Below are 12,457 nucleotides of genomic sequence, written 5' to 3' on the forward strand. Positions count from 1 at the left end.
CATTAGAAGAAAGCTTCCGTAATAAGAAACTATAACAAACAGAAAGAAACATCTAATGCAGGAACAGAAGAAAATATCAAAGATACTATAATTAATATCCTCTTAGAGATAAGAGAAAATTAATGTGAAGTGTTCCATGCATAGACATCCTGGCAAACACTTCATTTTTTCTCATATTGGTCCCTTTAACTTTCTTTAACTTTTGTATTTTAAAGTAATTTCAGGTTTACAGAAAATTTGTAAAAAAATAATAGAGTTTCTGTGTATCTTTCACCCTACTTACTGTTCTTTGACTGGAGGACACTGGTACAGGAAATGAGCATTAATATGATCCTCTTAATTCAACTGTATACATTAGTCAAATTCTACTAGTTTTTCCACTAATGTGATAGCTGAAATAAATGTGAAAGGGTTAAACATAATAGGCAGAAGTTTTTGAGAAAATAGAACAAAAAAAGACAGAGGTAAATAATAGAGAAAAAGATAAAATTAGAAGATTAATCAAAAAATTTTTTAATTAGATTAATTCAAGAAGTTAAATATTAATTCCAGAAAAAGAAAATGGTTTGGAGGAAATTAGCAAAAGGTTAACACAAGAAAATCCCCTAGAAAGTTAAGGATAAGAGCCTACCAATTACTTGGCACATTTGCCACAAAAGACTCACAGTCAGACATTATTGTGAAATTTCAGAATAGCAAAGATTAAAAAAAAACCTAAAACAAGAAAATAGGTCACATACAAAGAATCAGCAACACTGGAAGCTAGAAAACACTGAGGCAAAGCTTTAAAAATATTTAATGAAAATTCTAATCTTGGGATGCCTGGCTTAGAGCATGATCCTGCAGTCCCTGGATTGAATCCTACATTGGGCTCCCTGCATGGAGCCTGCTTCTCCCTCTGCCTTGTCTCTGCCTCTCTCTCTCTCTCTCTCTCTCTCTCTCTCTCTCTCTTTCTCTGTGTCTCTCATGAATAAATAAATATTTTTTAAAAAAAGGAAAAAAAAGCAAATTTTAATCTAGGATACTATAATAGACAAGTATAAATAAAAAAATATAGTCTCATACAGTAGAGTCTCAAAAAATTTACTTCCCATGCATCCTTTTTCAGGATGCTGCTAAACATGTATTTCACCAAAACAAGAGAATAAACTAGGAAAAAAAAAAACAGAAAACAAAAAGACAGGCATCTAATACAGTGCAAAGGCTATAGGAATTCTGGGGCACCTGTGTGGCTCAGTGGTTGAGCATCTGCCTTTGGCTCAGGTTATGATCCTGGGGTCCTGGGATGGGGTCCAGTGAGCCCCACATTGGGCTTCCTGCATGGCGCCTGCTTCTCCCTCTGCCTATGTCTCTGCCTCTCTCTGTGTCTCTCATGAATAAATAAATCTTTGGGCAGCCCGGGTAGTTCAGCAGTTTAGTGACTGCCGTCAGCCCAGGGCCTGATCCTGGAGACCCGGGATCGAGTCCCACGTCGGGCTGCCTGCATGGAGCCTACTTCTCCCTCTGCTGGTGTCTCTGCCTCTCTCTCTCCCTGTCTGTGTGTCATGAATAAGTAAATAAAATCTTTAAAAAAATAAAATAAAATCTTTAAAAAAAAGTCTATAGGAATTCTGAGGATAACAACAGAAAGAAGTTTCGGCATGAAGAAAACAATCAGTCTAGAATTAGAGTAAGATTCAGGATTATTCCTTGTAGAAGTAGTAATTTTTATTTGTGTAGTAAGTTGTATTAAGTATCTTATAGAACTACTGAAAGATATGGGGAGACAAACATAAATTTGAAGAAAATTGAATGAATAGGGGACATGAAGCAATTAGTAAAAAAAAACAGTGTTTAAAAAAAGAAAACAGGGATCCCTGGGTGGCGCAGCGGTTTGGCGCCTGCCTTTGGCCCAGGGCGCGATCCTGGAGACCCGGGATCGAATCCCACATCGGGCTCTCGGTGCATGGAGCCTGCTTCTCCCTCTGCCTATGTCTCTGCCTCTCCCTCTTTCTCTCTCTGTGACTATCATAAATAAATTAAAAAAAAAAAATTAAAAAAAAAAAAGAAAACATAATTATAATATACCACTTGGCTCATTAGTGAACAGTATTTACATAAGCATAATAATTAAAATAATTAACATAAATTTAAGCAAAGCTTATGATATAAAGAGGATAGGCAAGGAAATAAAAGAAATATAAGAGGTCAAGTCCTTATCTATCATAAAGAAGTCATTAGATAATGAAATTTTGAGTTAATAACGATAGAAATACAGAAATAAATGCTAGAAGAAACAACTCATACAAATGAATGTGACCATTTCTGAAAAAGTAAAGTGAAATAGGAGTGGAGTGGCAGGGGAGGAGGACTGTGTTGAAGCCCTCTTTTCCTTACCCTTTAACCACAATTCGATTTTTTAAACTAGGTATATAAATACTATAATAAAAATAAAAATTAACTTCAAAAATGCAATGAACACCAGACTGTTTCCAGCCAAGATATACCAGGCAAATGTGACCAGCATAGGGAAAAAAAACCAGGATGATATTAATAAGAAAATAAATTTCAAAGTAAAAAGCATTAAACAAGACAGAGAAGTCCAGTTGATTGTGAAAAAAGGTTAAATATAATATGAATAAGTAAGTCTAATAATGTGACATCAGAAATATAAAGTAGGATGGGACACCTGGGTGGCTCAGCAGTTGAGGCTCGGGGCGTGATCCCATAGTCCTGGGATCGAGTGCCGCATCAGGCTTCCTGTGTGGAGCCTGCTTCTCCCTCTGCCTGTGTCTCTTCCTCTCTTTTTGTGTGTCTCTCATGAATAATTAAGTAAAATCTTTTTTGTGTGTGTGTATATATGTATACATACATGTGTATACATACACACACACACACACACACACACACACACATAAAGTAGGGGCGCCTGGCTGGCTCAGTTGGAGGAGCTGCCACTCTTGATCTCGGAGTTGTGAGTATGATCCCTCCAGGCGGTATAGAGATTACTTAAATAAAACTTTAAAAAATAAAATAGGAGCACCTGGATGGCTCAGTCAGTTGAATGACTCTTGATTTCAGCTCAGGTCAGGATCTCAGGTTTGTGAGATTGAGCCCTGTGTCAGGCTATCCACTCAGTGGGGAGTCTGCTCAAGATTCTCTTTCACTCTCCCTCTGCCCAATCTCCCAGCTCTCACTCACTCTAAATCTCTTTAAAAATCATTTCATTAGTTACATGAGTAAGTCAGTGTAATAAAGTAACATCAAAAGTATAAAGTAGGGGCACTTGGCTGGCTCATTTGAAAGAGTGTGCAACCCTTGATCTCAGGGTCATGAATTTGAGCCCCATCTGGGGTGTAGAGATTACTTAATAAAAATAAAAAACTTAAAAATATATATATAAACGCTGCTGAAAATTAACCAAGAGAAAGAAACACAGCTGTGATGAGATTTTAATATCATAATCATAACTCAGATCTGCATAAGACCTAAAAACACTATAAATGAATAACACATAGGAATTTCATGCCTTACAAAGAGAAAGCTACATGTTTTCTAACACTTACAAAAGTTGATAATAATTAAGACACAAATTTCTATAAATTCAATAAAATATACTGGCCATTTTCACTGACTATGATGAGTTACGTGTATGAAAGGAGAGCATTGTGCAAGGCAGAAGTATTGAGAGATTGACCCCGTTCAGCAAGGTTGCCTACTGAAACGGCAACAAAGAGTTGTTACAGCCTAGATGATGATGCCTTAAGGGATCTATATCCTGGGCATAGCAGTCCCCACCCCTTCTCAAACCACAGCATGAGCTACAACCACTCTCCATTCCTCTGTTTTTTTTTTCCATCCATCTAAATATTACCAACCATCTTCAGCTGATGATACCCTTGGGAGAAAATCTTCTCAAGGCAAAAACCACAAAACATCAGAGAACAACAACACGATAAGTAATATGTGAGAGGAATAGCAATGAGATATAATCAACATATAACATATTAGTTTCAGTTGTAAAACATATGTATGTATTATGAAATATCATCACAGTAAGTCTAGTTAACATCCAAAACCTCACATACTTAAAATTTTCTTTCTTATAATGAGAACTTTTAAGATCAACTCTCTTAGCAACTTTCAAATATGTAGTACGGTATTATTAATTATAGTCACCATGCTGTACATTAGTGGTCCACTTAGAAATGTCTTCTATATCTTTGTATATTAAAGCAGTTATTTTTGCTTACTTTTCCATTAGTCAGACTTAAGATTCTATCAATTTGAGTTACACAACTAAATCAGATAAAATATATTGAAATTTTTTAGCCATTCTTTCTTGAGTACTTCAGACTTTAGTTACACCTCTCATGAAACAGTGATGTTTCATACAACACCCAACAGAGTGTGTATCTGTTGCTTATCTTTAAAACTTAGAATGAACACATTAGTGACATTTAAAGTATTTGTAAATTGCAAAATTCCCTATCTTCCTTCATTCTTTCTGCAGCAAAATGTTCTTAACCTAAACTCTATAGCTCTTCATTGCAATGTGGATAAGGCCTCCTATTTAATCTTGTAAACCTTTAAGGAAGAGACTTTTATGTCATTCAGGAAATTTTAACCAAGGTTTATTTAAATCCCTTCTCTCTCAACTTTAAAAATTGGCCAAAATGATTTTTACCTGAAAAATATTTATAGGTTATATTTTCTATTTTATACTATCAATTTTGACTTTTTCATAAATACCATTTTACATTATTTCATAATGCTTATCCTACCTGGAGATTACCTCAACTCCTTTATTTTCACTTTCTGTCTTGACTTTTGATATATTTTTTAATCTTTCTTGAATGCTCTTTAAGAAAGTTTCTTTAATAAGCAGGGAGTCAAAATCAAATCAGTTTGTTTATCCTTCTAATCTGACAAATTAGAAGATTAAATTGAAATATACCTAAAATAAAAAACTTTAAATTATAATGGATTAAAATTATTCATTACTGTTCTGACTCATACTACTATGTACTGTCAAATCTGACAGAATTAAAACAAATTATGGGCCGGCCATAAGTTAATTAATAAATCAAATAAGTTGCTCCTTGCATAGACATGTCATGTGGACTCTACCATATGACAAGCCTTAAGTAACACTTCATTCTCAGTAGTTCAATTTATCAGCATTTATTAAACATTACATTTGAAAATATTTGAAGTGCTATGAATATATTTCACCCTCAAGGTTACATTCAGCTCTGCTCATGCCCTGAGCCCCTAATTTTTTCCTAATTTTAACTGTTACTTGTAATGTTATATTTAAAAAAATTGGGGATGCCTGGGTGGCTCAGCCAAGAATCTGACTTCGGCTCAGATCCCCATGAGGATCTCCCTGTGAGGAGCCTGCTTCTCCCTCTGCCCATGTCTCTGCCACTCTCTCCATGTCTCTCGTGAAAAATAAATCTTTTAAAAACTTTTCATGTGTGAACATTTAGTGGACTCAAAGGTACCACTTCTACATTTTCATTTTTTTTATACATTTTTAAATGTAGTAAAATTATTAATGGGGAACAAGGCAAGGCATCTCTCCATTTCAACATTGTACTAGAAGTTGTAGCTAATGCGGAAAGACAAGAAAAGGAAACAAAAGTACAACAGATTGGGAAGGAAAAAATAAAACTGCCTTTGTTTGCAGATGACATGATCATCTACGTAGAAAATCCAAAAGAACTGACAAAAAAACTCCTGGAAGTAAAAGCAACTTATAACAAGACTGCAGGATATAAGGTTAATATGCAAAAGTCAACTGCTTTTCTGCTTACCAGCAATTAATAAAAAAAATGAAATATTTAGGTATAAATCTAACAAAATATGTACAAGGTCTAGATGACAAAAATTACAAAACTCTGATGAAATCAAAAAAGAACTAAATAAATGGAGAAATATTCCATGTACATGGATAGGAAGACACCATATTGTCAAGATGTCCATTCTTCCCAACTTTATCTACAGGTTCAAAACAATCCCAGTCAAAATTTCAGCATGTTATTTTGTGGATATTGAAAAACAGATTTTAAAGTTTATATGGAAAGGCAAAAGATCCAGAATAGCTAACACAGTATTAAAGGAAAAGAAAAAAGTCCAAGAACTGATACTACTCAACTTCAAGACACTATAAAGCTATAGTAAGACAATGTTATATTAGTAAAAGAACAGACAAATAAATCAATGTAATAGAATAGAGAGCCCAGAAATAGACCCATAGGTAGTCAACTAATATTTGACAGAAAATCAAATGCAGTACAATGGAGAAAAGATAATATTTTCAACAAATTATGCTGGAACAACCAGACTTCCACATATAAAAAAGTAAATCTAGACACAGGTGTTACACTTCTCACAAAAATTAGTTCAAAGGTGATCACAGATCTAAATGTAAAACATAGAACTGTAAAACCCCAGAAAATAACATAGGGAAAAACCTAAATGACCATGAGTTTGACAATGACTTTTTAAAGATTTTATTTATTCATTTGAGAGAGAGAGAGAAAGAGTGAGTGTATGTGCATGCATGAGCAGCGGGGAGGGGCAGAAGTAGAGGGAGAAGCAGACTCCCCACTGAGCAAGGTACCCCATGCAGGGCTTGATCCCAAGACTCTGGGATCATGACCTGACCTGAAGGCAGACGCTTAACCTACTGAGCCACCCAGGCAGCCCACCAATGGCTTTTTCATATACAACACCAAAGGCATGATTTATGAGAGAAATAATTGATAAGTCGGGCTTCATTATAATTAAAAACTTCCAACTCTGTGAAAGACAGTGTCAAGAAAATGAAAAGACAAGCCATAGATTGAGAGAAAACAAAAATATATCTGATAAATGTTAAACAAAATATACAGAAAATTCTTAAAACTGAATAATGAACTGATTTAAAAATGGGGCTAAGGCCTTAATAGACACCTCATCAAAGAAGATACACGAATGGCAAATAAGCATATGAAAAGATACTTAACATTGTATGTCATTAGGGAATTGCAAATTTTTTTTATAAAGATTTTATTTATTCATGAGAGACAGAGGCAGAGACACAGGCAGAGGGAGAGGCAGGCTCTCCACAGAAAACCTGATGCAGGACTCGATCCTGGAACTCCAGGATCACAACCTGAGCCAAAGGCAGACATTCAACCACTGAGCCACAGAGGCATCCTGGGAATTGCAAATTAAAACAAGATACCACTACACACGTATTACAATGTCAAAAATCCAGAACATTGACAGTACCAAATGCTGACAGGGATGTAGAGCAATGGGAATTCTCATTCATTGCTGGTAGAATTCAAAATGGTACAACCAGTATGGAAGTTCATTATGAAACTAACCATATACTTACCATGGAATCTAACCACACTTTCATACATTCACCCAATGAGATGAAAACAAGTGTGCATGCAAAAACCTGCAAACATGTTTATAGCAGCTTAATTCATAATTGTCAAAACTTGGAAGCAACCAAGATGTCCTTTGGTAAATGAATGGGATAAATAGATTGTGGTACATCCAAACAATGGAATAATATGTAGCAATAAAAAGAAATATGCTATAAAGCCATGAAAGACATGGAGGAACCTTAAATACATATTATTAGGTGAAAGAAGCCAGTCTGAAAACACTATGTACTATATGATTTCAACTATATAACATTTAGAAAAAGGTAAAACTATGGATACAGTGAAAAAGTGAGTGGTTGCTAGGGGGTGAGGAAGAGAGGGGTGAATAGAGTGTAGAGAATTTTTAGGTAGTATAAAGATGGATACACATCATTATACATTTGTCAAAACCCATAGAACAGAATGTATAACACCATGAGAAAATCCTAATGTAAACTATGGACCTTGGGTAATTATGATGTATCAGTGTAGGTTCATCAGTTGTAACAAATGCACCATTCTGACTGCCAGATATTAATGGAGGAGATTACCCATGTATGGGGGAGGGTTAGGGAGTGTATGGTAACTCTGTACTTTTCTGACCTATTTTTGCTATGAACTTAAAGCTGTTCTAAAAAATAAAGCCTGGGTTTTTAAAATTATTAAGGTACTCAGGTTCTAACCTATTCTTTAATTATTGATTTGCTATGTTCAGTAGTATAATCAGTTGTGGATGTGCCCCATATAAAAATAAACATCGAAATACTGTCAATAATTATTTCCTATTAGTCCATAATTATACTGTAATAATTGTGACATTCTTTTTTTTGTACTTACACCTTCTTTAAAAAATAATGTGTATTATACATAATACACATATTACATATTATATTTACTCATTACAATGTATAATTGGTGAAGTTTTGTGTTTTCTATACAAATGGCAGTTCATATTGCATTAAGACAGCCAAACTGAATATTAATGTCACTTTTTATACTTGAAATGTTAATGGTGATTATGTACAAGATACGGGGTCTATATGTTGTCATGAACTTTTGTAGCAAAAAAGTTACATACTGATTTCATAATGGTATTATAGAATAATCACCTCCAACCATTCACATTGTATATTTGAGTTCAAGGAAAAGAGTTACTAAGATTCTGCATTGAGTTTTAAAGTTAATCTGGTCCAAAGATACCCCCCTAAAAAGGCTGTGGAAAAAATGTATTAAAGTATAACTTGTTTCCTTTATAATACTATATATTTTACATTTAAAAACATGGTTCTGAAATGGGGTTCCATATACCTCTGTATACTGCCAAAGGAGTCCATGGCACACATACACAAAAACAATAACTTCTTGCAACTATTTATGAAAATCTATCTTGTACCTATAATGTTAGAGAGAGAAGAAACAAAAATTAAAAAACAAAAAGTTTGCCTCTGTGTTAGAGTCACTTTATTTCATTTTTAACATAAATTTTTGCAAGGAGGAATGTCTTTAGCCACATGTCCCTAATTGTAAGAGCTTTTAAGTCTTCTATACTGGTTGAGGCTATTCTAACTAGATAAGCATACAGGAAGAAGGTTGACAAGGAATACCAACCAGACATTGTAAATACAGTTTACCACATTAAATAAACACAATTTTCTACAAGTATCCTAACGAATGTAGTTTTCTATTTAAAAATCACTAATAGTCTCTGTTAACAAGTCAAGGCCTTGAAAATACTAGAAACAAACTTCAATATTACAGGATAGTTTTTGGTGCTTTTGTAGAGACAGAAAACTCAATTTCTGATGGTAAAACATAGAGTAAGTTACAGATTTAACTTAAACATTTTGGTAACTAGAACTAGTGCCCAGATACTCCCTAATCTTATATATCTAAACATGTGCCTAGTTAATCCTGTTCTTTGTAGTCTCAAAAACATTAGCTTGGTTTCTCTCAAGGTTTCTATTAAGCTTGTAATGTCTGATTTTGACTTCCATTTAATCAAAGTGAATCCAATATATTTGAGGTTGGTGATCATTTATTTCCATAAAATGGAGTATATACATTCTTTAAATTTAAGGCATCTTATTAAGGTTTTCTTTCATAGATTATCAGAAGTTCTTGGCCTGAAAATTTATTTGCAGCCTGAACAGGTTAAATCAGGGTCAGGTCAACAAACTTTATATAAGGGCCCAATAGTAAATATTTTTAGCTTTGAGGGTACACAGTCTCTATCTCAACTATTTGATACTTGTAGCATAAAAACCACCACAGATAAAATATAAACCATGAGTTGACTGTGTGCCAGTAAAACTTTATTTACAGAAACAAAAGATGGGCCAGACTTGGCCTGAAGCCATAATTTCACAACTTTTGGGTTAGCCCATTGCTGAGCCCACGCATTCTTGTAAAGTATAATGTAAAATATAGTACAAATGCTTTGCTGTTTCCATTTTTAATTATTTCTTTTTAATCTATTTTTAACCTAACATGAGTTTTTGACCCTGGGTCTCTGGACTGCTTTAATATTTAAATTTGTCTTGCATAAGTTCTTACCATCCAAAACAGTTAATCGTTGAGGGGATAAGTATGGATAAAAATAATTTGAGATATTTATTAATGAATGTGCAAAGACAGATATTAGATGATACAGTATTCTAAGCCAATGTATGCTTCTTTTATGAGGGGAAAGCTATCTCATTGTGTGGCACATTGTATTTGCATATCTAGTTAATGCATTTCCATTCGGAGTTTGAGTACTTAATTCCCTTGCATTCTGAGTCTATAATTTCCTCTAATTGGACATTTTTTCTCATTTTACTCAATCTTCTTTCTTTCCCCTAAGCACACAGATTACTTGGATGAGCATCTTCTTTTTCACAACATAAGAACTCATCAAATCTTAATCCCTTACACAATTGTTTCCTAAACTTTTTTTGGATAACATCATCCCCTACTTTAAGGATATATGATAACAAGCTCATTATGTTACATACTTCACTAATGATATTTTAAATGTATCTGTTTTGGAAAGGCAAGAAGGAAGAATATAGGGGTGTCTTTTTCATTCCATATGAAATTATTGTTCCTTCACCTTCAGTATTGAGATCTATTCAGACTACTCATGTAAGATTTATTGCCAAGATTTGATGACTTGGCCAAATTCCAAGGGTCTTGTCCTAGTTCTTGTCCTCTTAGATTCTCTTTAATTTAATACTGTCAACAGCCTATGCTCAAATTTTATTAATTCTCACGTCATTCTCTTTCCTTACATTCAGTTTGAGTTTTCAGTATCTCTTTTAAAAGTATAATAATTTTTCTTTTACCAACTACTAATCCTGGCATGATTCCCTTTGCCCTGTAAACTATTTTATAAGGGAGTTTTCCTGTTTTCTGCTGTACTTTAATAGTGTTTAATAGGAAATCTGACCTTAGTGCTCTGATTCTCTTCCTAATTTAACAACAACAAAAACCAACAACAAAAACCTGAATGAGTGGTCACTCCCTCCTCTAACTCAAAATCAGGAATACACAGTTTTTTACATTTTATTTTCAAAATCCAAACCTCTTCATGTTCCTAAAATCAAAACAATACCAATGATTTTTCTGATGCTACATGGTCTACTTATTTTATGTCCCTTTTTCAGCTCACTAACTTCATAAAAATAGTATATCATTTGTCTTTCCATTACCAAATCCTTTTTAAGCTGTATTATATCCTAACCAGATTACTATGGATTTCTTCAAGAGTTCTCTATCTCAGTTTCCATCCTTCAGTCATGAATACAATCTGAATTTAGTCTTTTTTAATCTGAAGTAACTTTTTCCTTCTTAATCACTCTCATCAACTGTTATCCACATCCTTTCCAAATTCCTTACCATTAAATATTATATCCTTCCTTCAGTATTCCCATATTTATCAACCTTAATTATTTATATACAACTATTTCTAGTTCTTTTCTTTGAGCTATAATGAAGCAAGACTGCTCCTGTTCTCTCTAGACATATGAAGTCTTCAAGCAATTCCACTTACATAGAACAGTTTGGCTTCACTTCTCTATTTTTCCTGAGAGTATGAGAGCATATTGCCAATAAGCTGTGAGTAGCTAACCAGGCTTGAATAGCTGTATATTACCAAAAATTTGATTCGTTTACCAGATATTTATTGAGTACCTCCATGTGCTAGCCAGTATTCTGGATATTGAGAATAAAGCAATGAACAATACTGAGTGGTATTGGACAGTATTGAACAAGCCAGAGAAAACCAGCCCAGTCTTTAGAGTTTAACAAACGAGATGATCTTGAACCCTTAGAGTCACGCTGTGCCCAATATAGTAACCACTTGCCACATAAGGCCAATTTCAATTTTAAATTTATTCAAATTAAATGAAATTTAAAACTCTGTTCCTCAAGTGCAACTAGCCACATTTTAAGTGCTAAATAGCCCCATGTGGCTAGTGGCTACCATATTTGACAGTGTCGATATAGAACTTTTGCATCAACAAGTTCTATCAGACAATACTGCTCTCTAGAGATACTGGAACAAATATGGAAAATTTTGAACCTATCTAAAATTTAAAAATATGTCATGGGACAGCTTGGTTACCTAAATTAGTAGCTGGCCCACACTCAAAGTGCCAAAAAGATAGTAGCAACCAGGTGTTTCTTTGACCCAAACTAAATCTTAACACACACACAAAGAAATCTCAGGATGACACAGATACATGGAATTACTCTATTATATGGCTTCCCTACCATTGCCAGGTTGAAGGTACCCTTTGGATTTTGAACGACTTTCTAAATAGCCTTCTGCCAAACCCACTCCCTTTTAAAAGCATGTTTTTAAAACTCACCTAATAATGTTTTCAAAAATAGAAGAAATGTTTTAACTCACTTGTTTCTGTGTTAACCTGTTCCTTATTTTTATATACTAAGCATTGTACTGTGACACTAGATTAGAGGTTGTCTAAAATAGATTGTAAGCTCTCAGAGAGCAGGAAGCACATCTTTCCTGAGTTCTGGAGCCCTCCTTAATCTCTAGTGTCTCACTTCTT

General features: G+C 34.1%; 1 protein-coding gene across 5 annotated transcripts in view; it reads left to right on the forward strand.

Annotated features, from left to right (window-relative positions):
- The window catches only part of BOLL (boule homolog, RNA binding protein), a 60,405-nt gene that overhangs the window by 34,286 nt on the left and 13,662 nt on the right, over positions 1 to 12,457 (forward strand). For 2 of the 5 annotated variants that reach the window (XR_012024917.1, XM_072812903.1), the window contains exon 11: positions 11,406 to 11,501. The exons of the other annotated variants lie outside the window; for them this stretch is intronic. Coding sequence is in view for 1 of the 2 variants with exons in the window: in XM_072812903.1 (XP_072669004.1) it covers positions 11,406 to 11,498 (93 nt within the window). In the remaining variant the exon portion in view is untranslated. The remainder of the gene's footprint in view (positions 1 to 11,405; positions 11,502 to 12,457) is intronic. 5 annotated transcript variants of the gene reach the window in all.

This window comes from Canis lupus, chromosome 36, assembly GCF_048164855.1.
Source record: "Canis lupus baileyi chromosome 36, mCanLup2.hap1, whole genome shotgun sequence".
Lineage (NCBI taxonomy): Eukaryota > Metazoa > Chordata > Mammalia > Carnivora > Canidae > Canis > Canis lupus.